Genomic DNA, 26,661 nt, shown 5'->3' with positions numbered 1-26,661 from the left:
CCCTCTCATGCAAATAAGGCATTGAGACAGGTGTCCTACTACTGAACACTCACTTGGTGTTATGCTGTGTGTAAACTGTCCTATGGAAAAGCTCATTTGGCTTTCTACTCTACGTAAATGAAAGATTAGGAATAGCCTTTTGATTGGTTGTACCCACATGTAAATGAAGGATTGGAAAGAGCATCCTCTGATTGGTCCTGTGAAGAGCACCAGATTCAAATGAAGGATGGAAAACAGCACTTTTCTGATTGGTCCTTGTGTACAGTGATGATGATGGTATCACCATCTTGGGAGTGTCTCTCTCCTTCAGAGTCTCACACTGTTGCCCTTACTCCTATCTTACTCCTGTCCTATCTCACAGTCCAGTGCCTGAACTCAAGCTCTCTTTGATCAAAGAAAACTGCTTAGGTTATACCTCACATTTGAGGCAAAGACCAAGTTGTTAAAAGGCCCTAAATGTAACTGTATGGCTTTTCTTTAGGGACACTCCCAGACATGCAGTGGAGGATAAACTGATGATTCCCTGGAGGACAGGAAGACTTGAAGAATATCTAGCCTTTGACTTAGTAATACTACTTCTATAAATTTCTCCTTAGATTAAAAAAATTAGACCATGTGTGGAGATGCACATCTGTAATCTCAGCAGGATGAACATTGTAAGTTTGAGCTCAAACTGGGAAATTTAATGACTTAGGGAGACCTTGTCTCAGAAAAGGACTGAGGATGTAACTCAATGCAAAGGCCCTAGGTTCAATCCACAGTAACAAAACATAAAAAACCCAAACCAGAAATACAGTTTTCTGAACAAAGATATTCCCTGCAGACCCGGTCATATCAAAACCTATACTGTACATTCACTAAATTAAGGTAGAATATCATGTAGCTTGAAAAAGATCATATTGCCAGAGATTTAATAACATGAAGGCAAAAGACCATGGCACTATGTTAAGTGGAAAATGAAGGATATAAAACGGTGTAAACACAGCGTGAGCCCAATTTTGTTTGAAATAATTATACATGCATAGGAGAAAGGCTGAGGGGATACTTCAGAATGTTAACAGTACTGTTGAATTTAGGGTAATATTTGTCTCCTTTATGTTTTGCTGAAATATAAATTTAGTTCAGCAAGTACATATTAATTTTATAATTGGAAAGCCAGTAATTAAAAAAAATTGCATAAAATTGTTCTATACTGAGCTGTTCTGATTGAGCATGTCCTTCCTCCTTAGCTGCCAAGGATTAGTGAGGCTGTTGCAGGTGTGGTGGAAGAGCACTGGATTGGGAGTCAGAAGGAAAACCTCCAGATTTTGATCCTGCCACCTCCTCCGTCATGCTGTCTGCCCAGCTCTGACGCCACTCCCTCTGTCCCTGCTCCTGCTAGAGCACTCGTCATCCACCACTCTGTACTGCCTGTCATCTGCCTGACACATGCCTGCCTCTTTCATCTCTGAACCTCAGTTTCTCTTCCTCTTCTGGGTCTGGATGCAGTGGTAAGAGGAACCACATGAGGGCACCAGAGTGTTACTGGTAACTTTCCTTGGCTTGGTCCAACCAAGGCTGCTTGGCAACCTGTCCCTTAAAGCCACAGCAGGGCTGAGACATTCTCCCCAAGAAGGGAGCCAGAGAGGAAATTGGCTCAAACTCTGAAAACCCCTTAGCCCTACCTGTCTTTCCCCATGCCAACTGGCCAAGGTAACTCTTGGAGCTGTCCATGCTTGCTCAGCACACTGAAGTGTGTGAAAGTGAACTTGCTGTGTGGCTTTGAGTAAGTCTGCCCCTCTCTGGGGCTGTTTTTCGCCCAGCCTGCAGCGTCTCTGAGATGAAAGCACCTGGCCATCCACCACTTCGTGCACTCAAAGGCAGCATTTCCTGTTCACAGATACACGCTCCTGGTCTTACTAAAGACTTGGGGAGATGCTGCTGGCCTCCTTTTCTAGGGGAGGCAAATCCGTAAGAGGAGTCCAGGGCACAGCTCCTCGGCCATCTTTGTTCAGTGTTTGTCAAAGTGAACTTAAATATATATATATATATATATATATATATATATATATATATATATATTTCCCCACACATAAGAGTGTAGAGGTGACTCTTTCTCCTTCCTTTTAGGAAATTCCTGGTCCAAGAACACTGGCATGGACCTTGAGTTCTTCCTGTGCTCTGGAAGTTTCTGTCACCAGGCCTGTGCTGCAGCTTTGCCCTCACTGAATGCAGATTCATTCCTCTCTCTCTCTCACTCTCTCTCTCACAAGAGTTGATCCCTGAGGGACTTGGGAGTCGGAGGTGTGGGCTCTGGGTCACTAGGATGTGGGGAGGGAGGGAGAGGCAAAGCCTGAGTTCTGGAGACCTTCTGGGGGTCAGGTCGCTGCCCTGGGTTGGATGGAGGGAAGGCGGGATGGCAGAGGCAGGCCAGTTCCTCTGGGGGGAGGCAGTTGTTGGACACTCCAGTACGAGCTCCCGGACATGAGGGTGGCCCTGATGAACCTCTGGTCTGGTTCATAGGTGAGAGGGGGGTCTGGGGCTCTTGGTCCTCCCAGACCCTCTTGCCACAGGGAGAACAAGGCTATACAATGTTGCCTTCCAGATGATGATGGGGTCAAGACAATAGGAGACGATGGGCCAGAAGTTGTGCCCTGCCTTCCTCTTAAGGATCTGCCTCAGCTAGAAAAGGAGGCCGGCAGCATATCCCATATGCCCCTCCCCCTGCCCTGCTCTGGCTATCAGCCTTCAGAGACACGGAACCTTGCTGTCTACCAAGGCAGGCTGGGCCACACCAGGCCCCATTCCCACAACTGTTACCACTGCCTGCGATATCCATCCCTCTAGGCTCCCAGGTGAGTTCCCACTCTACCTCTACCAAATCTAGGCTCTCACAACCTCATGGGGCTGCCTCTTCTGTATCAGGTATCATTTTGTCTTTTCTTTTTCCACACTGGAAACTTCTTGAGGCCAGGGGCCAGGTCCATTCACCTCTGTAACGACCAGACCTGAGGACCAGGACACACTCAGGGAATGGCTGCTGAATAAGTTCATTAGTTTCCACTTAACAAGGTCATTAAGGATGTTTTCCTGCTCATTAGGAAGGAGGGTTCCTTCTTTCCTGTAACAATGCACCTTGGAGGTGATGGCAGAAGCTCAGCATGGGAAAACAGAAGGGCATCCAGCGAGGGTCCTGGGGTGCACAGTTGCAGTTCTTTTTTCCTTTTGGAGTTCTGGGAATTGAACCCAGGCCTTTGCACATTAGGCAGTTCTACCATTGAGAGCTGGGCATGGTGGCACACATTTGTTATCCCTCTACTTGGGAGGCTGAGGTATGGAGATTGCTATGAGTTCAAGGCCAGCCTGGACTACATAGTTCAAGGCCAGCCCAAGCTACATAGTGAGACCCTGTCTCAAAAAAACCCCAAAACAACACAACACGAGAGGTCTACCATGGAGCTACATGACCACACCTATTTTTTTAAAAATTTTGAGATAGGGTCTCCAAAGTTGCCCAGGTTGGCCTTGAACTTGTGAACCCTCTGCCTCAGCCTACTGAGAGCTGGGATTACAGGCGTGCAGCATCATGCCCATCTCATGGTTGTATTTTAAAGTAAAACATGTGTGTCAAGGAGGCACACTTACACAAGACACTCATATTAAAAAGTTCTTGTTAAACATCCATCATTACCCAGTGTATCACACAGAGTTGGAACTATACATGACACATTTTCAGCCTGAAGTGGCTGGAAGGAGGCAGTGATACAAACAGCCCTGAGGAGGGGATGGAGAGGCTGAGGGCCACCTGTGTCCTGAGGGTGCCTTTGAGATCTGGCCTTTGCTGGTAAAGCAGCAAATTCTGAAAATTTTCTGCCTGGCTGCCCGATTCAGCCAGGACCCTCTGGGGCTATCCACGGGCCAACTCCAAAATGCAGCCTACCCCGACTGCAGTTTCTGCCTGTGCTGTCCTTGGGAGAACACATGGTAGACCTGGCCATCTGTCCCTGCCAGGCCTTGGTTAAGTGATACTAACCATTTCTGAGTCTAAAACCTTGGTCCTGGGACTGCTTCAGAAGCATGGGGCTCTATCTGTTGACAGGAGGCCATTTCTGCAAGCATCATCAGGATCCCTCCTGCCCACACTCTGGCCACTAGCCCACAACTGCCCTGTGGTGAGCAGTCCAGCTTGCCTGAAGACTCAGAGCTTTTTTTTTTTAAATCACTTTCCTACCAATGGCTGCTGTGTCTCTCTAGGATTCCCTGGACTGAAGGGCCTTGGAATGACAGGCAGGTGGACTGTCCCTACAAAGCCTCTTTTCTTCCCCTGGATGCCATCTTGTCATGCAGGGATGCCAAGAGGGTCCTTGACTCCTCAGTACTCAAGGACAGAGCTGCTGAAGTGGTCGGGGCATTATGGTCAATAATGGATGCAGCAAAGAAGGGAAAGAAAGAAAAAGCCCCAAAACACAGTCCTGTGGTTCTGAGCAACAAGGCCTGTTGCTGGCTGGAGGTTGTATTCTGAGACCAAATGCTGAAGGCATGATATTGTGTGGCAGGGAGCTTTTTCTCCCCCTCAAAGAAATTCAGCTCATTTTTTTCCTCCATTAATTGGCAGCAGATGAGAAAAAAAAAAAAAAGCCAAAACAAAAACCAAACCAATGCCAGTAACCTGAATGTGAGTGTTTCTGAAAGGGAAAAAGCTGTTTCAATTGTTAGATGTTCAAGAAAACATGAACACACGCTGACAGAGGAAACAGTCACAATTAGAGGAAGAAGAGGGAGAGGTTCATAAAATTAAAGAAAAAAATTCCTTTTAGCAGCTCCCGTCCTGTATGCTGGCTCCTCTGCTGGCCTCAGTCTCCAGGGGAGTGGGAGACTAAAGGAAGGGGACAGAGGGTCCCAGGAACACTTAAAGAAGCAAAGACAAGACCAGAGGGCGGACAGCCCAGCTTCCTCTCCCCCACAGGCAGAGCAGTGTGACCAGGACTCTCAGGAAGTGTCCTGGAGACCAAACCTGACCTTGCCAGTGGGAGGTCACACAGCCTGTGTCCTGAGGGGCTGCCTCCTCCACCCCCATCCCCACCTGCTTCCCAGGAGCCAGACACATGTGTGCACAAGCCCAGCTCCTGGGTCCTATTCACCCCCCAGTCTGGCCTGGGTCACTCCAGTCATCACTCTGAAGGACAGCCTGGGAGTGCAGAACAGGGAAAAGATCAGGGCTGGGTTCACTGGAGACTAGACCCAGGCTGCAGCAAGTGAGGTCATCATGGGGGCTGGAGCCCCTGGACAGGGAACCCGGGGGTGACAAGTGAGTACTACAGGTTGGGCTACCAAGGGAATAGTTTTGGCTATAGACTGATAAAATCCCTGGCAGCTTCCCAAATGTGGCTTTTAGTCCTGCTCTGCCCTAACCCAACAGGTGGCCTCGGCAAGTCCTTTCCCTCCTCTGGGCATCTTCACACCTGAACGGTAAGCCTGAACCATCTCTCATGTTCTGGACTCAACCACCTGAGACAGAAGCAGCTCTGGCTCTCTGCTCCCATTGAGTGCCGTCCCAATTAGCTCCTCATGGCTTTCCCTTGTGCTGGGACAAATGGTCACCAAACTTCCACTCCATTTATACCAGCTGGGGGGGACATGAGCCTACAGAAGCCCCTAGAGCCCTGGCTGGGCTGGCCTCTTGCAATTCATTCAGTAGGAGGCAGCTACACCTTTCGTGCTGCTGTGTGGTGGGAAGGCAGGGGATGGGATAACCTACCATATTAGCATCTGCCTGACCATGTGAGAGGGTCCTTGCTCTGGTCAAAACCAGGAACACAGTGGAGGTTGGGGTGTGGTTTTATCTGGGTGGAGGCAGCACAAGGTGACCACTGTCCCTGGCCCCTGAGAGGTCAGGATTCTGCCCTACCAAGCAGGTAACAGTGAGAGCCAGAGAGAACACTAGCTGTGGAGCTTACCTTGGATACATTATTTTCCATCTGAGCTTCCCTTCTCCCCATGTTAAAATACCTCACAAGGTAACACTGACCAGATGATGGGGGAAAAAATGTTTTTTCTTTTTCTTTCAAGACAAGTCTCGCTATGTGTTCCAGGCTGGCTTAATCTCACAGTGATCCTCTTGCCTCAGTCTCCCAAGTGTTGGGATTATAGGTGTGCACCACCACATTCAGCCTGGAGAACCCTTTTACACTGCTGGGTGCTATGCATCTCGGGGTTAAAAGAGACTTGCCATCAGTGGCCACTGTCAGAGGAGAAAATCTTGCTAACTTTGAGGCTCTGGACTTCCCAGTGCTGGAACCTGAAACTTCCAGCGTCTGGTGGTACCTTCCAAAGTTGCCACCACTGGCCAAGCTGTGCTGCTCAGGTCCCGTGTGCCTCTGACCGCCTCTGCCCAGTCCCCATAGCAGCCATTCTGGTGGCCACACCCCAGGAGACCTGACCGGTGCCTCTGATGACTCCCCTCCTCGAGGCCCATCAGCAGCAAACTAGAGATGCACCTTGCGTGCCTTGCTCTGAGAATGAAACCAGCAGGCAAGCACTGGCCCCCACAGAGCCCCTGTGCGGAATATAAAAAAAGGAAAAAGAATATATATTAAATGACTATTTTATTTACACACCCTATTCATAAATAATTGCATCCTCTTTTTGACTGCACAATGATTCCTTAAAGATCTAATGATTATACTGAGCAACTAAAAGTAGATGGGGGCTTACTTGTGTGTGTGTGACCACATGCTTACACTTGTCTGTGCTCACGCGCACACTCACAGACTCCACACCAGAGGGGCGGTCGGCCCCTGGGCTCCCAGCACCTGCAGGTGGGTGGAAAACTTTGCAGTACACAGGTGTGAGTTCCTGACAGCTGCAGAACAAAGAGATGCAGCCCAAGGAGCTCCAGCCCCACCCAAGCTGCTGCCTTTGTTCACCCTGTAAGGCATCTCTTTGGATTGCAAATATTTAATTCACAGAAACTCTAGGAGGGGTAGGGGTGGGGACTGGGGTGGTGTGGTGGCCGTTCCTCAGCCTTCATCCAGGCCTTCTCCAGCCCCAGTCAGTGGCAACAGCACTCTAAGACATGCAGTGGTGTGCTAGTACCATACACACGACACAAACTGGACACAGCTGGCAACATGGTGGGGCTTGTCGGTGCCCTGCTGGCTTCTCCAAGTCTTGGGCTCTGTCACAGAGCAGGGAGGGACTGGTCCATTCACAGGGTCCGCACAGCCACAGGATACAGGAGGGACAAGTGCTCAGCTCCTTTGATGGGTAGCTTTCTGGTGGTGTAGTAGTGGATGACTTCTGGGACACTGTCGAATGGGGGGCTGTTCTGACCCAGAACATATTTCTCTTTGGTTTTGGCCAGTTTCATGTGCATAAAGCCCTGGTTGCTCCTGTAAACAAAACAGAAGTCAGTAGGATCTGATTGTTTCTGGGGCTGAGGGAAAGGTGAGGCGGGCTGAAGGGAAGGAAGCATTAGTGATGGTGCCATTCATTTTTGCTCCCTGGCACTGGGAGAATGCTTGTTCCCTGAGAACTTTCCTCCTGGCACTGGGGCCAAGTTCCTACTAAGGTGCCAGGACTCTTGGGCTGCCTGGGAGAGAAGAGATCCCAGATGTAAAGCAGCTGTGAGCTGCACCTCTCCAAGACAGGACTAGTGCAGGGCTTGCTGAAATGCTGCCGTACCCACTACTATAGGAGTCCTCTCACCGGAGAGCTTCCAGGAGTTAGGAAGTAGCTGTTACTGATGCAGAACTCTGACAAGCCTTGCCTGGTAGGCACAAGGTATATTCATGTCCCCAGTGCCATAAGTAGGCAAGGCAAGGGTCATCGCTCGGTTGTGAGATGAGGAAATAGTGTGAGTGTGGCAGGGATGGCAACAAGGTGTTTTCCCCTTCAATAGTTGGAACTCAGCCTAGGACTATATTTTCCAGCCTCCCTTGGCTCCAGTTAGCCATGTAACTAGTTATAGACAGTGAAATGTGGCCAGAATGTGTGCCCTCTCCCAGAATGCCCCAGCCCCAGGCAGGGATTCCCCTCTGCCTCCTCCAAGGCCCAGTCTCTTCCTCTGCCAGGCTGTCTTCCAGGATCCCTCAGGCACAGTGCCTTCCTTCCTGTGACTGCTCTGAGATCAGTCCTACCTTCCATAGGCACTTGCTTTCCTAAACTGCAGTTACTTAGCCATTCTCTCAGTTCCCGAGAGCACCATGGATGAACAGGACAAGGGCTCTGTGGCCACTCTAACTGGGTACAGCTCTGCCTGGGAGGGGCTACCTGAAGCATATGGAAGGAGAAGCAGTGGTGCATTCTTCAGAGGTAGGAGCAGAGCCCCCTGGATACTCCAAGGCCCCTACAGCCTGGCCTGCATCAGCATGCAGAGTGGGAGCAGCACAGGGTGGCCAAGGCTACAGTCCAACCACTGTGCCAGCAGTGGACCCAGCTTGGTCCCAGCAGATCTCTCCCATGTCATGTTCCAGGCTCCACCCACACTGGCTCATGCCCACCTCCATCAACCTGCCTTCATGCTCAGTCAAGCCTGGCCTTTTATGACTTTGCCGTGGCTCTGTTGCTACATCTGCAGATAGCTGCAAGTTTCCAAACCAAAGCCCAAGGGTCTGTCACTTGGTTAGAAAGCTGGAGGTTTTGATCAACCTGCTACCATCTCCAGGGACCATCCCTGGGCATGGTAACTTGTGAATAGCTTTAGGCCTGGCTTCTGGGAGCCCCCAGCAAAGCCAGTGAGGCTGAGAGCCCCATGTGGACACAGGTGTATGACCTTTCTGAGCTCTAGCTCCTCTCCTGTGCTCCCACAGGGCCACTGAAAGGCTTAAAGATATCACCTTCAGTGGGGACTGGGCCCCAAGCACTGTTCTATCATACCATTTTCAAATGAGCAGAATAAATGCTTAATGAAGTACAGGCTCTGAGCAACACATCTGCTCATAATAATGTATTTAGAGATGTCACCCTTGGCTTAAAGGAAATCATTTGGAGAACAATTACATTTCAAGAGAGAATAATTCCTGTGAAGAACTAAAATTTAAATCAAGATTTTTTTAAGACTGGCAATGTTCTAATTACAGAGCCTATGGCAAGTTCTGCTCCTCAGTGAAGGGTCACTTCACCAGAGAATCGCCTGCCTACGTCTGAGGAGCAGGATGTGCACTTGTACAGGCCCTCAGAAAGACAACGGTGAGTGCATTAAATGGAAAGCGTGAAGGACCAGCCTGCCCAGTGGGCTACAGTGGGGGCAAGTTGGTGCCACCTGGAAAGGAACAGCCTGCAGTGGGAGTGCTGCAACACCATGCTGAGCCCGTGTGGCTAAGAATTGGTGGCAGGCTGGAGAGCTCTGTGCTCTCAGAGGCCCCTCGGGCTGGACTGGAGGATGGCCACGTGGCATCAGCACAGGGACTGGGGGCAGGGAGAAGAGCGTCATTTCCCTGTGTGCTGGGTAGGGTGACATTTTGGGGAGCCAAACCATGGGACTTTGTGATCTACTCAGATCTATGGCCAGGGGAGAGAAGCAAAGGACTCTTAAGATGGAGAGTCCCAGCAGCTGATGAGAGCCCAGACTGTCACAGCTCTGCCCAAGTGCATATATAAACCCATTTCACTTTCAAGAAAGTTAAGGAATTGGGCATAGTGGCACATGGCTGGAGCCTGAGGCAGGATGACTGCCACAACTTGAAGGCTAGTCTGGGCTATAGAGTGAATTCAAGGCCAGCCTGAATTACAAAGTGAGACCTTGTCTCGAAAACAAAACAAAACAAACAAAATACAACAAAAAATATCCCTGAAGAAGTTAAGGAAAGTAACTCACATGGTTAAATGGGTTGAGAGAGCATTTTCAGTCAGGCATGATAGCACATGCCAGTAATTACAGCTATTTGGGAGGCAGAGGCAGGAGCATCTCAAGTTTCAGGCCAGCCTGGGGAATTTAGTGTGACTCCATCTCAAAATTTAAAATAAAGGGGGGTTGGGTGGGGATGTAGCTCACTAGTAGAACACTTGTCTAGCATGCAGAAAGCCCCAAGTTCAACCCTCAGTACTGAAAAATAAAATAAAAACAAAAAAGATAAAGGCAGGACATGTTCACACTGGACTGTTCTTGTATCAACCAGTGACACTGATGGTGGCAATGGTTCTGACTGAGCCACAGGTAGAAGCTGATGCTCCTCTGTTCCCAAGCCAGGTACTCATAGTTAAAACCACACAGTCATCTGTGCTTCCACTGCTGACTGAGAAGCAAGGCAGCTATCTGGCTGAGCCTGGGCCCCCCAGCAGTCCACAGGTCTCTCCAGCCTTCTGTTTGTGCCTCACACACCCCCCACTAGCTTTCATTCCCAGCCAGGCTGTACAGAGGAACAAGGCCAGCCACAAAGTGCCAGTCCATGGCCTGACTAGGCCAGGAAGAGGGAGAAAGGACCATGTGCTGGCCCTCCTGGGCTCCTGCCCTACTGGTCCCCTGGTGGCCTCTGAGGGCACCGCCAGGCCTAGTTCCCTGGATTCCTGTGAGTAAACCTAGTCTGCTGCCCAGTCCCCAGGGGTCTCCTGCAGGAAGAGGCTGGGGGGGGCACCTAACTCCCCTCTAGGGCAGGACTGTCTAGTTCAGTCCTGCTCTCACTGGGGTATCAGCCTGGACCATTGCAGAGGGGTCAGTGACACTTGGGGACTTCCTGTTAATTAGGTCTTGTGTCCAAGAGTATGGAGATAGGGAAGTTGACTGGTCACACAGCAATCAGAAGCAGTGGTGCAAGACCCCTTCCCTGGGGGCTTTTTCTGCAGCCAGTGCTCCCCACCTCAGACCTCAGTATCAGCCAGACCCAGCAGGCCCTACCTAACCCCCAAAGCTCTGTGCACAGCCAGGCAGGATAGCAGTCAGAGGCGTCCGAGCCTGAGCAAGGGTCTCCTTCATGCTGAGTCTGTGTCCATGATGCCCATCTCACAGAGCGGATGGCAGGTCAGAGACAGTGAAGGGGCTGGAAGGGAAAAGAACCATCCCCCCACACACAACTGTTCCAGGGATCAAGAAGCGCATGCCCTGACAATGAATCCCCCAGCTGTAAAGGCAGGTGGTGGTCCCTCCTCAAAGGTTCCAGGTCTTGAGAGGATCTGCCAGTCCTACACCAATGCAAAGGTCAGGTGTGTTGTACACACGTACACACACACACACACGCAAGAGAAATGTTGTAATAATACATCTTGATTGGTCATAAAATTTCCACAAACAAGAAACCTCCTACCAATAGCTGAAGATTTAAAAGTTGCCGCCAGTGATGGTTTTAATCATGTTCAACACTACACAAAAGTGCCAATGTAACAAAGGAAAAATTTAAATTTCTGTAGTGAACAGAGGGTTGCAGCAGATAAGGAATATGCACAGGGATGCCCTGATGCTATAAACAGGTTTTTGGAACTAAGGGGGATCATCTCTTACCGCCTGTACGTAAGAGGGAAATGAAGCCAGAGAGGCAGACTAACCTGGTCCAAGGTATACAACAAGGGGGCTGCAGGTGTAGCTGGAACCCAAGCCCCTGCATCCATGGCCAGGTGGGCTGGCCTCCTTTTCAGGCAGCATGAGCATGGTGGTTCTCCTTGGAAAGCACTGGGACCCTGGGGAGCTCTGCCAGGATCCTGCTTTGATCCCACCACCTGCCAGGCCCCTGCACCGGCCTTGTCTCCTTTGATAGGACATCATGCCAGAGCAAAGTCACAATTAAGGGTGTCTCTGGTGGGTGACCTGTCTAATGAGTCTCATAAGGCTACAGAAGCGGGGATGCTGGGGCTGTCATGGTGTTCATCATCATCATAAAAAGCACCTCCTTGTCACTGGGATTAGCAAGTGTGCCTGGTGCACCAGCCTAATAACAGGCCCCACCTCGCCTCCTAATCATGAGCTTTAATAAAACATCACTCAGCCCACAGCTGCTGGCCGAGCAGGGTGCGAGGCCTCACCTCTCGCTTTTAGACCTAATTGCTTGATGCATATTTCATGAAGAATCCTGGGTAATAGTTATGTTAAATCGCTTCTTTTCATGATGAAATGACTTAAAAACACTTGCATATAATATTTATGTGGGAGAAGGAAAAGAAATTGCCCTTTGGGACTATCACGTAGGCCCTGGTTATAGTAATCCCACACAAAGGATTTCTGCTTCAACACAGCCTGAAAGGTGGCTGGGAGCTGCTTTTCCCTTTTTTTTTTTTGACCCAGATGCCTCCACAACATTGTTCCTCAGCTTAAAACCATCCACAGCTCCTCACTGCCAACACAGAATTAAGGACACGTGTACCTCTCCAACCCTCACCGGACACTAGGCACTGTGCGGAGCTCTGTGACATCATTTAGGCTGCATGGCAACTCTGCTAAGTTGGTATGACTATCATGGTTTACAAATGGGGAAACAGAGGCTCAGGCAGGTCATATGTGCCTGGTCTCATGGGACTGGGTGGGACCAGTACTTGAGCCTATGCCTGCTGGACATGTCTGCATTCTCTTCTTAGCCTCAGGGCTATAGCTGCCACTGCAGTCTCATCTTCCCCTGCTTGGCTACTCAGCCAGGCAGACCCAGGTTTCCAGGTGGGCCTGTGGACCCCTTGTGCCCCAAGAAGTGGCTTCTCTGTGGCTCCGTGAGGTTCCAAGGTCGGGAACCCTATCTCTCTTTTCACTGAGATGGTTTTCAGCAGGCTGAGCCTTGCTCCCTTACCGGCCCACAGCCATGCCCTCCTTCCCCGCACCATCAGTTACCTGCCTAGGTCTGCCCAGAGCCAGAGAAATGAAGCTCCACTCCACCCCACCCCCGTGTCCTCCCTGAAGGACAACTCCTGAGGATGAGCAGGAGACTGCTCCACCCTGTCCCCGTGTCTGGCCCAGCCAAGGTAGGAGCTGTTTACTCCAAGCCCAGACCCAGTGGTCCCTTCTGGTCAGCACAGGTGCCCAGTCGAGCCCTCATGGGCTGGCAGAGTGAGCTCAGGGAGTAGCAGAGCCAAGGGGAGCCCCAGAGAGGCAATCATGAGGTAGACACAAAGACACGTGTCCCCCAAATCATGAAGTCTTCCCCAAGAAGGCCACATGAAAGAATGAGCCAGGTGCCTCTTTCTTGAGGATTCAAGAGGCAACCCCCCACCACTCAGGCCTAGAGACACGGGATTTGAATGTGAGACCAGCTCCCTCTCTAAACTAGGTCCTCCTGAAGGGTAAAGAAGTGAGCCCTGACCCAGACCTCCACTCCAGGGCACCAAGTGGCCACAGTTTTCCTTCTGTTGGGCCATTTTAAACATTTGAATCTTACATTGTACAAAGATTCCTGGGGCCAGATGAGTAGAGACAGAGAGACAAAGAATGAGCTTGTACATTTAAAAATGTACTCAGCAATTGTTATGTCTTGTGTCTTGACTGCCAAAGCCTCACATGGTCATAGGTGGAGTTTTTTGGTGGTGGCTGGACATAACTGTGTTATGCTAGGATTAAGGGTGTTAATGTTACCCACCCCAAGGGCAGGTAGCTGGATAAAAATATAAAATACAGAGAGGGCTGCAGTGGTTCGTTGCTTGTCACTTGTCAGCAGCTTGCTTGTTGCTTTCTGCCTGCCCTGTTTTGCTATGAACTGTTTCTCCTCTGTGATCCCCCTATGCCTTACAGCTAGCTGATCACGGACTGAAACCTCTAAGAACCATAAGCCAAATAAACCTTTCCTCCTTTAACACTGGGTGTTGGTTATTTGGTCTCAGCACCGAGAAAAAGTGATGAGAAAAAGTGATTAAAACAGCAATTATTGGCACAATGGTTATTCAGGAAGAAAGATGTCAGAGGTTCCCTGCCTTCCATGTCCAGAGGCCTGCATGCACAGGCTCTGTGCTCAGTGTGGAGGACACTGTGCCACAAGTCTAAGGGATGCTCCCACCTCCACAGGCATGCACTTGCTTCAGCCGAGGCAGGGGTGGACAGGAATGCTTGTGTTGTCCCCAAATCCATGGGGACTTAGGGCGCAGCTCTAATGCTATGGCCCTGGACAAGAAAACAGGTCTAGAGGGTGATGATGGCAAGCTACGTCCATGGCCACCTGGGGGCCTGTAACACAGTTAAGCCTGGCCCTTGTTTGGCCATGCTGTCTCTGAAAGCAGCCAGCTTCAAGACTCAGAGTCTCTGCTCTTCGTTCCTTTTCTCTACCTCCAGGAGGGTGGGGTATTTTGCTGGTCCTATGTCTCGGGAAAAAGTTTCCTCCCAATACCTGGGAGCAAGGTGCCAGATGATTCCAGAAACACATGTCAATCACATTCACTATGTAACTGCACTACGGGGGCTTTACGTATATTCTCACAATAACCCCAAAAGACAGGTCCCCTTGGCCCCTAATTTACATGTGGGAAAATACAGTCAGATCAAGTGACTTGCCTGTAGTTCTGCAGCCACAGAAGGCAGAGGTGAGACTGACCCAAATCCACTGGATACTAGGCAGAGCCCGAGTCAGCTGGTGAATCCCACATACAGTGATCCATTTCCCCTAACATTGCAGATAAAGAGGGGGTGGACATCTGGGGTCTCTCAGAAAAGATAAGCAAACATTTTAATGGTTTGTCTCTGTGGTCCAGTGGCTCCTCAGAACCCTGGTAGAGGGCATCTATACAAAGCTGGTCTGCCCTAGATGACCTTAAATGTTCCCTTGGTCCAGGGCTGGACCAACCTTGACAAAAGACGCTAGGAGGGCTGGGAATTAAATGCAGACTCACATTACAAGGACAAGAAGACCAAGGGTCAGAAGGAGAAGCAACTTGGCCAGGTCACAGTGTGAGGTCATCAGGGCTTACTGAGCTGGGAAACCAGCACACAAGTCCTTCTGGTGTGACTGGGCCCTCTAAGAGCACAAGGCTAATAGTCAAAGGAGGTGCGGGGAAGTTCATGAGGCCATTTGGTCAATATGTGCATCCTATTCACCACCGCCAAACTGCTTTCCCATTGACAAGCTGAAGACACACAGGCCGAGATGCTGTGAACAATGTCTAAATGTAAGTGTAGCTCGGGAGGCTGAGGCAGGAAGACTGCTGTGAGTTTGAGGCCAGCCTGGGCCACATAGTGAGTTCAAGGCCAACCCAGACTACATAGTGGGACTCTGTCTTAAAAAACAAAACCAAACCAAACCACCAAAATCCAAAAATGTAAATGTTGCTGGGCCACTTTTTTTTAAAACATAAAATAGTTAGACTTTCAATAAAACCACCAGCCAAGTTCAGTGTTCAGCTTTCTCAGGAGGTGGCCAGGGTGAAGGACTCAGTACATCATGATAAAAGCCATCTCCAGAGCTGGGTGAATCCTAGCACTCAGGAGGCAGAGGCAGGAGGATTGCTGTGAGTTCGAGGCCAACCTGGGCTACAGAGTGAGTTCAAGGCCAGTCTGAACTACATATTGAGACCCTGTCTCAACAAACAAACACACAAACAAACAGCTAGCCAGCCAGCCACCTCCAGGCAGAAGAGCAGGCAAGTGCTTCTCCCAGTAAATAGGTAGAGGCAAAGGCTTGTTTTGCACACAAAGCAGTTGGTAGGTCAAAGTGAACCCATTATGGGCTATTTTTTTAGCAGAAGTGATGAGGTGTTTGAGGATGAGGGCTCACACCAGAGAGAGTGAGATTCACTGCTGGAGGTCACTGACGTCGGGGCGGGGGTCAGGTGGAGGACTGTGCAGACCTCCTGGTCTGTGTTCTTGTTGGCCCTCATGTTTGGCCAGGTGCATATGAAAACTGCAGGTAGGGTGGGCGGTGGCAGCTGGAATGAGCCCAAAAGCTGAACTGTAGTCAGGTGCCTGGTTCAGTCTCGGATCCCACTGATGTCAGTGGTTGGACAAGTCCCCTCTCCCTGGGTCTCAGCATCTTCAGGGGTGGGGGTTTCCCTCCAGTGCCAAAATCCTCAAGCCAGTGGGGACACTCAGGTTGGGTGGTAGTCATCCCAGCATCAGCCACAATGGCTCTTCAGGCCCAGGGACAGCAACTGGACAAAAGCAAACTTCTCAGGGCCTGTGCCAATGGGATGTGCAGAATCCATTGAGGCCAAACAGGCACCTTCTATTAAGGACAAGCCCTCCCAACCCCCAGCCACACCCCCTTAGGGCGCTGTTTCTTAACTGGGCCCATTATGCAGCCCACACTGGAGACATGGGTGCCACTGGCCAGGGACACTGCTAAACACTGAAACAGTGCCGTACCACTCTCTAGTCACAGTGCCTCGAATCCTTCATCTGTGAGACGGGGACCACACCACCACATCCTACCCATCCTCACAGCTACCCTGAGGGTCAGTGAGACTCTCCCTGTGAGTGTGAATGTGTGGGAAGGCTGAGGTCTCCCTGCCTCTTAGTTTTGGAGTTAAGATACGACACTACCTGGCACATTGCTAGGCTCCAAAGGGCTCTGGAATGTTCCCAGGGACCAAGCCAGCAGGTAGGGTAGAGTGGGCCAGGTATGCCACGTCTGAAGAAGTCCTAGAGCTGGACCATGCGCATGTTGGGCAAAAGGCATCCTCAGTGGTAAGCACCAGTTGCTGAGGAAGCGACATGAGGGGCAACATGGCTTTTTAGGCAAGAGAGCTAGAAATTTAAGGTCCACTTAGGCTGGACAGGAGAGTAAGCTGGGGAGCAACCCAGGGCAAGGGTGCACCGTCTAAGCCTTAGGACACTTGGGGATGGTGGTGAACATAACCCTGGTCTCAGGACCACCCAGACTAGGTCTAAGGCCCTCCCTGCCTCTTCTGAGCTGCACTTGGCTATGCTTATTCCCTTAACTTTAAAATGGGCTGTTCCTGCCTTCCTGAGGTCTGAACTGGACAGTGGGTGAGTTATCCTTGCCAAGTGTTACAGTGCCACTGAATGTGCAGGACATCATGGGTGCCTGGTTGGCTGGTTAGACAGCTTTGCAGTCCTCAGGTAAGCATGGTAGGGAACCAGACCGACAGCACACTACAGTGCAGGATGCGCTTCCTGAAAGTACTGGTGCAAATGCAGGACCTGACACATGGGCTGTCCTCTCTTCCTCCTTGTGCAGAAGCTGCCAGAGAAGTTGCTGCCCATCTGGTTTGGTTGACTGGTTCCAGGCTGACTAGGGTGAGCACTATCGCGTCTCCCTGTGTGTCTGGTCTGCTGTTCATGGTCACTCTGGCAGCCCAAACACTATGGATGGCCAGGCAGCCCCTGGCTGCAGTCTGCCTAATTGCTGACACATGTCAAGTTGGGTGACACTGGCAAGGTGTTTACTGCTCTGGGATCCATTTCCCCAAACATTAAATGGACTTCACGACCCTCTTTGAAGCACACTGGTGCACCTGAGATCCATGTGCAAGGAGAACAGGAGCAAGGAGGAAAGGCTGCTCTGCTAAAATATGGCTGTGGATGTCTCTGGCACTCAAGTGGCTACTGAGTGCATTACGCTGCATTCCACACTTCTCTGGGACATAAGACATCACTCAGAGGCTGTAAGGATTTGGTTCCCTGCCTTCATTTTAAGATAACACAGAGGGAGGGAAAGGAAGCAGCAGTGCTTCCTGAGTGTTCATCCTTGGGGTCAGAGCCTCGTGCCAAGGGCCAATTTGCCCTGTGAGCATTGGCGGCTCTCAGGCATAGCGCTGGCCCTCAGTAGTCTTCTTGGCCATACTGCTGCCCTGGCAGGGGCTTCTGTGTATCACCCCTGGACACGCACTAGCCCAGCAGTGATGGGGATACACTCTCCACCAAGCCTCAGATCCAACATAGTTTTACTTAAGCAAAAATGAGAAGGAAAATGCAAAAGAGCCTTCTGAAAACCACAAGTTAAAATAGATCTACCTGCTTAGCAAATGCTGCGTCTAACCTAAGGATGCTTTTTGCCTTCCTGGAATTTCAGAGGCACACAGTTGACTGTGAGGCACCCAGACACTGGCCAAAGCCTGTTTGCAAATCATATGAATGACAGTGGTCCCCAGTGGAAAACAATCCCCATCAATCCTCGGATATTTAGGCCTCAGTTTCTTCCTATGTGAAATGGGCCATAGTTTACAATGTTTCCACTGAAAGCAAGAGAAAAGAGCTCTGAACTGAGCATTGAAGAGTTGGGCCCTAGCCCTGGCTCTCAAGCTCTTAGGCCTCAGTTTCCCCATTTCTACAGCGAAGAGACAGGACAGGAGGACCACTGAGGTTCTACCTACCTCAATGTGTGACGCCTGATGCACAGATGTTCATATCACGTGATGAGGAATGAGTGAGTATTCTGATACTGAACAAAAGCCCCACCTGCATCCCAGTCATGCAGAGTCCCAGCACTGGAAGAGAAGTAGAGTGCAGGTTTCTCAAAGAGGAAGTTTCTTCAGCTGTGCCACAGAAGGGCCATAAGGACTCAGAGATCTGTCAAGGCTGCAGCTCCCTGGACCCCTCTGGAACCAGAATCTGCCTTTAATGCATTCCTTAAAAGATTCTGACACACATTCATGGGGTGTCACCATAGTTCCATCTGAGCAGAAAAATTCCTCTGCAATATTCACAGCATTCAATGTTGCTTACTCTCAGCACTGGGGAAACTCACTCCCCACCAAGACACTCCTTTCATCCTGGACAGCTCTGCTGTGGCAAGTTCATTGACAGGCCGAACTGAAATATGACTTATGTGGCTTGCTGACAGTAACCCAGCTCTGGACTCTGGTTCCTGCAGGGCACTGCTGCTCCTCTTGCCCTAGAAAGGCATCTCAAGACAGGAAGGCAGAAGCAGGAGTAGTCGGCTGTTCCTCTCCAGATGTCCTCACAAGTCACAATCTCCTGTCCTTTTCTATCTTAGTCACCCTTGCTGCTCACAGGTTAGGTGACCTATAAACGGACAGTGTCCCTTGGAAATCTGTCTAGCTTGCCCTCAGTCCTGCTGCCCAGATAACGCCACCATTAACGTGGGGTGCCTAAGTCCACCCCTTTCTCCTCCCTCCTCCTAATCCTAAAGGACAGGGTCCTATGGACACACAAATGTCATCAAGTATAGACAACTATCACAATCAGACCAAAACCAAAAGGGGCCAAGGGGCCTGGTTCCAAAAGCATTAAGAAGCGTAAGTCCATTGATTTTGGCCACACTTGTAAGATTTAGAAATGCAATTCTAGGGCCAAGGATTTAGCTCAGTGGTGCTGTGCCTGGCTCACAAGAACAAGGTCCTGAGTTCAATCCCCGGTACCGCAAAAAAAAAAAAAAAAAAAGCAGTTCTAAAAGGTCATTATCACCCCTCAGTAGTTGGAGCTCTGGAGGGCAAATCTTCTCGTGTTGGACATTCATTTTGGCAGCTTTCTTTTTGGTACCAGGGATCGAACTTGGGACCTTGTGCTTTTGAGGCAGGCGGCGGCACCACTGAGCTAAATCCCCTGCCCTTGGCAGCTTTCTGACAACCTCTTTCCATAGGGTGGAGAATTTTCTCAAAATTAAATCCCTAGCTGTTGCTCTCTAAATGAAATTGATTTCTGCCTTGATACACAACAAAGCTTTCATTTTATTATTTGGCTAGGGTTTGACCCATTAATTACAGGTTTTTTCAGCATGGCTGCAAGTAATTGAGTTCCAAAGTTACTTACTATTGGAATTGACTGCATTTTAAAAGCGCAACTCCCACAAAAGTAAGGTAGTAAACTGTAGCTTCTCTTTAGATATTTTCGGTTAAGGTTGAAACAATTCTGAACATTGAAAATATTTTTCTAGTCTGAGAATCTTTAGTAAAAGGTGAAAGATTTATACAATCCGAAGAGGAACCACAGTATAGTCTGAGAACCTGAACTCAAAAGGGGTTATCATGCTGGCACGCAGAGACTGAGTCTGGAGTCTTGGGGCCCAGGTCACATGGTCTCGGATGATGGGGTCGGAGGTTTACCATCAGAACTCATTCACTATACTACCTGCCTCATAAGACACTCTACACAATCCTGTTCAAGCTACTTTCTTATACCAGGAACAGGGACTACAAAAACCCTGCCTGGCCCCACCCAAATACATTTTTCCCACAAGGCTGTGTCCAGCATACAGGTTGCTCTTTGGAAGCCCCAAGTGTGTGGGGCACTGTAGAAAGAATGTAGACTCATACAGCAGGGGACTGGCCTGGCCAAAGGTGAGGCACTGGCCTCTCTGAGCCCTTGTCTTTGAGGAGCAAAGTGAGGATCCTCTGAGGAGTTGGAGATCACTCATCAGGCCTTCCAAGTTTACAAGGCACTCCCTGGCCACCATCTTACTTATGCTTCGTGATGATTCTAGGAGGTATAGACTATTACTCCTTCTATTAAACAGATGTAGAAAATGAGGTCACAAAGCTAGTGAGGTGCAGAATCAGGATTTGAACCAGGGATTCTGGTTCCAGGCAACCCACCCTCCTGGCCACGACACTGTGTGATCTTTCTCTACTGATCACCCCTAATTAGATTATCCTAAATAATAGGCACAGAGAAGTCTTCATAAAGAAGAGCTCAGAGAGAGCTGAAACCAGAACCAGGCACCCTAACCCATAGCCAGTGAGCCTCCTGCTCTGTGTCATTTAACAATAACAAATCTGTTATAAAGGAGATTCATTGTGGAAAATCCAGAAAACACAAATAAACAAAGAGACAAAAATCACCAAGCCATTTCACTACTCACAAACAGCTGTCAATCAGAGTCTGGTGGAGTGTCTTCCTGTATCACAACTCCCACCCCACCACGCACATGTATGTATCTAGGGACAGGCTGGACTAAATTCTGTAAACTGCTTTTATTACAATCATGGCTTATTTTGGTTTCTGTGACTATGTATTCTTCTCCTGAATATAACCTCTGAATGTGCCCTGAATACCTGCCTTGTGCGTGGCCTTCCAGCAGTGGGAAGACACACCCCCAAAGAAGCCCTCAGCCACAAAAAGGTACCTAGTAGAGGCCAAATCACTTCAGACCACAAACCCCAGGGTGACAGTCAGCAGTGTCAGCTGTTAGAGGGCAAATTTAGAAAGCAGGACCCTGAGTTTATAAAGACCGACTGTAATTTGGAAATTAAAACTGGATGGCATTTTATAATAGCCACCCCAGCCAATGTGGGACCATGGGGGAGGGGACACTGCAGAGACCATCCTTCTCATCTCAAACCTCTGTGTATATATACCTTGCTGCTGCTTCCCCAATAGACAGTCTCTGGTTTTCTCCTTTCAATTTTCTTAATCCTTAGGCCCTACTCAAATGCTTCTGCCTCCAAGATACTGTTGCTAAAACCGATTTTCTTTCCCCTTTCTCCATTGTAATGCTACCTACCTCCCTATCTCCTTGTCTGGTGCAGTGAGGGCCATACTGCAGATGTTTGTAAGCCCTACCCTGAAAATCTGTGCTGAGAATGTGGCAGGCTGATCCCCAGGCCTGGGGCCTTCAGCCGTATGTGGATTTTCAAAAAGGAAAATAGCAGGGGAAAAAAAGAGGCTCTATTTAAAGCATTTCTAATAAGCCCGCTTTGCCAAACCCAATTGTTTTTGATATTCCTCTTGGGTGAAGTAATCTTAAAGAGGAAAAAGCATTATTAGAAGTGGCAAAACATACTTACAACCAGCAGGATGGAGGCTCTCATTGGGGGAACCACCTAGAAAGAAGCAGGCTGGAGGCACTAAGCAAGACTCAGAATGGGGCGGCTCTGTTCCAGTGGGGGCCAGGGCAGCTCGTGTGTGATGTGCCCGCCATACTCACTCACACAACAGAACATCATTTTTATAGCTTTAGTATTTGAAGTATGGGAGCAAAGACGAGGGTTGTAAAATCTGACGTCTGATTTTATAAATCTACCTCAAAAACTACAGGACATATATGGTGTACCCCCCGCCCCCGGCCTGGTACCAGGGATCGAACTCAGGACTTTGTGCTTGCAAGGCAGGCGCTGTGCCACTGAGCTAAATCCCTGGCCTACAGGACATTTTATGGAGAAGATGGCAGAAGAAAATATAGATCTTTCAGGGATGGGATCCTGCCAGTAACTTGCCTCAGGATCCCAAGAAGGTCCTTTCCTCCTTATTGGGCCTCATTTTCCCCATGTGAAAGCCAAGGTCTTGATCCAGATGACTCAAGCTCCTTTTGGCTCTAACTGTGGGGGAAATAGTCAAACCCAGAATTTGACATTGAGGTTTTACTGTATGAAGGCTTCGAGACCCACCAAATGCTTCTAGGTGTGGGCAATCATATTTTCTCTGGAGCCTTTCAGTGTTTACTCAGCTCAAAGCAAAATAAATCCTACATCACACTTTCCTGGGGTCAGAATGAATTCTCTGCAAATAAGCCCACCTGCATTTGCACAGCTTCGCAGTGTTTACAAGAGCTTTAAATCTACAGTGTTCTTCTGCCTCAGGGCTGAAAGGCTCAGAGACGTGAGGGGTGGTGACCCTCAGCCAGGATTCAGACTCTGGTCCTCTGCGTCCCTGATCACATCCTGCTCCACATGGCTCCTTTTCACTGATGGCAGACATAAGGTCTGTAGCTGTCTACATGGCCTGTCTCATAGGCCCTTCCCCAAGTCCCTAACCATCCTGTTCTCAGATGGTTTCTGCAAACATTTTAAGTCATATTAACAAGATGTTAGAAATATGGTTGAAAAGAGGTGTTTTCTCCTCATTTGGAGAGAACACCCAGTGCCTCCAAAGGGAGCTGTCCCAGGGCATGAGAGGTTTTCTGGCAACAGCTGGGCAGGTGGAATGCCTCCCCTGGCAGTGCAGCCACACAGGCAGATTGATGTGGCCTGATATGAGATAATTAAGGACTGGCTAGAAATGTAATCAGGGTGGCTCAGGCACTGGAGCAGACCAAGACCTCTCCAGGGGAACAAAGGGCAAGGCAACATGCCTGGGTGGGAGGGGAGATGGAGCAGGCTGGGGAGGGAATTCCCTACCATTGATTGGCACAGCTGGCACAGCCAGGCTGGCAGGTGCTCTGACCATGGACTGGTGGAGTGAAGCAGAGTGAATGGGGGGACCTGAGTTAAGGGAGTGTGGCTTCCCAGCTGTTTTCAAAAACCAGCTATTCCTGGAATGTGTTGCAGTTGGCAGTGCCACCACCGACCTAACCAGCTACTCAAACACATGGGCATGGTCCTGAACCCCTCATTCTTCCTCCACCTCATTGGTTGTCCTGTCTCCTCACTAGGACAACCACTTGTTCTTCAGTGAGCTAGCACAACTGCCCCCTGAGGAAGCCAGCCTTTCATTCCTAGTCCAGCACACATCTATAGCCAGCCAAGGCTTCTTAAAACCGGTCTCAGCCTCTCTGCTACCAAGTGCCCCCAGCTTTAGCCCAGTACCTGGGTGGAAGGTGAGAACTTCCAAGCTTAGCTGGCGTAAATGGCTGAGTGGGGGCAGGAAAAAGTAGCCCAGGGCTCAGGCAAACTCTGCCCTTCTCTGGCTCTGTGGCCTCGGACAGGTTCCTGAGCTGCTCTGAGCCTCGGCCTCCTCTTCTAAAGAGGAAGCAAGGAGGAGTTATGCCTTCTCCACCAGCTGCTTAAGGACTGGACCCAAAAAAGCCAGGATTGTCCAGCTGGGTCATGCATCCTGACACTTGGTTCAGAGCCAGATAGAAAGACTCCTCCCCTCTGTTTTGAGGTTTCCATAAGCCAGATCAGGGACTTCAGGTCTGTGGGCCTTCTACATGTCACCACTGTGTGGAAGTGCTGGAGAAATGCCTTCCTTTGGCACTGGTCTTCAGGCTACAATGTCCAGCGAGAGGCTTGGGCCCTGGCTGGCCTTCTCAGGCCCTGCTTGAGCGAAGGGGGTAACTTCTGCTCGAGACCCCACAGGCCAAAAACGTGCCAGGCTGCACTAAAATCTTAACCCTTTACTCATTCACCATGACATAATGTAATCAGCAGTGTCTGTATTCATAATAATGAAGGCTGCAATTCTTGCCCTTGTACAAACTTTTACAAGAGCCGGATTTTCCTAAGAATCAGTCCTCTATGAGGCACCCTGCATGTACCACCTCACTGACAGTTCAGCAACCCACAGTAGCTGGTGGGATAGGACTCATCCCACCTGCTCTGCTGAAGATTAAACTGAGAACACTCAAACTGGGGTCTGCCTGAACCTCTCAAAGGAAGGGGCCAAATCAAGGGCCTGTGACTGGGCCAGGGGCCATAGCCAGCCAAGTAAGGTAGGATTTGAACCCCAGTGTCCTGGGAGCAAGGCTAGGGCTCTTCCCACATTGTATGCTCCAATGCTTCTGAATCCCCATGGTACCAAATTCAGGGTCCAGGAGAGGGGAGGTTTAATTGGTGAGTCTACCAGCTTGGGAAGTACTTTCCCATGGCAGGACGCATTTCCTCAGTTGTTTTGAATAAGGAGGACTGTCATCACTGAGTGTGCCCTTTCATCCTGCAAGGCATCTGCACATTCCAGAGCTTGCTGTTCTCACTTGGTCCCCAGCAAAGAGCAGCTGAGGAATAGGTTTGCCTAAAGCAGCAGCTCCTAATTGCAGCATTTCCTTTAAACTTTCTTGAAGGAGAAAACATTAAGCATGCTAAGTGAGCACAGAGATCACCTTCACAAAAGGAAACGAGGTCTTCCAAGGATGGAGAACAAAGGGCCCCTCCACTCCGCCTCTCTGTCTCAGGAAGACTCAAATGCAGGTAGAAAACAGGGCTAAGCCAGAAGGTAGGCAGGCTTCTCTTTGGGCCTTGGTTTCTCCACTTGTATAGTATATTGGACCAGATCATCTAAAAGGTCTCTTTCTGTTCCCTAAATTCCAAATTTCCACACACTGTACTCCCAGAGTTCCTGCTCTAACCTTTGGCAAACATGCTTCCCCATGAGATGAGACCACAGTGAAGTTCTGATGAAAACAAGGATTTGATTCACAATGTCTGAAGATGTGACAGGAGGGCTGCAGGGGCAGCAGGACAGTGAGGAGGGCAAAAAGAAAGGGTTGTTGAAGTATCTCATCCCTAGCTATCAGTAGAGATTTGGGAGGTCAGAGAAATTAAAATAACTTATCCAAGCTCCCAAAGCCAGAAACAGAAAACCTCCACTTGATTAGCTCTGCAAGGCCACATAAATTTAAGCCGCACCACAGTAAAGGAGAGTGGAAGAGGGCATAGAGAGATTTCTGAGTTGAACTCAGGAAACCCACAAGACTCTGGGCCACTGACCTCAGTCTCCGAAGTCTATAGACAGCTGGGCTACCCCAGTCTGAGCACTTACTACATGTTGGGCACATGCTAAGCTCTTTCACGTATTGTGCCCCTCCAATACACCATGAAACATTTCAAGTATGAAGAAACCGAGGCTCAGACATGTGAAGCCCTTTTGCCCAACACCACCCTCCTAGCAAGTGCCAGGGCTGCAATTAGAGACCCAGCAGACTGATCCGACTGATCTGGAGCCAGTGTCTCTGCAGCTGAGCAGTTGCCTCCACCCTGAGGAAGGAAGAAAGTAGGTGCTGGTGATGGGGAACACTGTACTGGACCTCCCTTTCGGGCAGCTGTCCACCCCAAAATGCCTCAATCTTCCTCATTCTCCAAGGACAGGAACCCCCACCCCCCCACCCCCGCATTGCTCCCTGGGACAGAACTGCTGGGGCTGTGTGTCTGAAGCTGTGGCCAGCCACCCTGCCAGTCTGCCTGATGCCCACCTTCACCCTGCATTCCTCCTCCTGCAGTCCCCCTACCCCCAATAGCTCAGACAGGCATTGAGTCAGAGGAGCACAGGGTGCTTGGCCAGGAACCCAGGGCCCTGCAGTCAGAGCTAGGCAGTGAAGATCCCAAGGGAAATGGGTCACGTGTCCCAAGCTATAGCTACCTGCCTTGAATGTTTGTCCTTAAGAGGGCTCACTGGGCCCTCAGAGGCGTGGAGGGGGACTCTAGCAACTGAGGACTGAAATCTAGGCTATCTGGGGCTATGCGAGGTCTTAGCAACTGCAGGGAGGCCCCAGTAGCATCAGAGGGACTGCCCTGGTGGCTCATGGTGGGAGGGGCAGTCACAGGAGAGCTAAGTGTTTGGGCCCTTGGTTGTTGACCCACTGGGGGATGCTCAGGTGACAGAGGGAAGCAGTATGTGACAGATGCAGGGTGCATAGCCTCTCTGCGCCCCCATCCCTCCCCACCCTACAAACCTTTATTATTTCTAGCTCCTGGCTGTCAACAGCAACAAACTAAGATTAATCACTTGCCCATCTGCCAAGACCCATACATGCCTACTATTTGAAAACTCACTCCTTCACTATATAAATCGAGTGAAGAGAAGAAAGAAAAACATTGCTCACTAAAACATGTCCCCTTGGCTCTTCCTGGCCCTGTGACACTCACTCTCCACTACAGCTCCAGGAGGCATCTGCTGGGTAGGGACTGGGCACTCAGAAGACAGCACTAACCCTGTTGCTCCCAGCAGATGCAAGGGGATGTCATTAAGCAATCTGAAGGGTTGGAGGCCTGTTTTTGATAAACTGACCTTCTGGGGAGTGAGATGGGGCCCTCCTAACATCCTCGGGCTAATGAGAGGGGCTCTGTGACCTAATCATGAAATCCTTAAACTGGAAAAGTGGGTACTGACAGAACTTAGGGCCTCCACACATGGGGCAAATGTGTAGCTCTACCACTGACCTACACCTCCAGTCCCTCATTTTAAAGACACCAATGAGGAAGACACTAGCTCAGCACAGCAAGCCTGGTCTCACTCCCAGGGCTCTGTCCACAGTGCTGCTTGTGTGGCAATTTTTTTGT

The 26,661-nt window shown here is 49.9% G+C and overlaps 1 protein-coding gene across 4 annotated transcripts in view; it reads right to left on the bottom strand.

Annotated features, from left to right (window-relative positions):
- Window positions 1-6,567: 6,567 nt before the first annotated feature.
- The window catches only part of Shb (SH2 domain containing adaptor protein B), a 126,139-nt gene continuing 106,045 nt past the window's right edge, over window positions 6,568-26,661 (bottom strand). For 3 of the 4 annotated variants that reach the window (XM_004864981.4, XM_021244509.2, XM_021244508.2), the window contains one exon: window positions 6,568-7,370. In XM_004864981.4, coding sequence (XP_004865038.2) covers window positions 7,187-7,370 — 184 coding nt within the window. In that variant the 3' untranslated portion in view covers window positions 6,568-7,186. Of the gene's footprint in view, window positions 7,371-18,144; window positions 18,259-26,661 lie in introns of all 4 variants that reach the window. The other variant, XM_087183651.1, reaches the window with a different exon arrangement.

This window comes from Heterocephalus glaber, unplaced genomic scaffold, assembly GCF_053883595.1.
Source record: "Heterocephalus glaber isolate CG9 unplaced genomic scaffold, H.glaber_assembly_v1.0 deba00001481, whole genome shotgun sequence".
Lineage (NCBI taxonomy): Eukaryota > Metazoa > Chordata > Mammalia > Rodentia > Bathyergidae > Heterocephalus > Heterocephalus glaber.
This window is presented reverse-complemented; position numbering and strand designations above follow the sequence as displayed.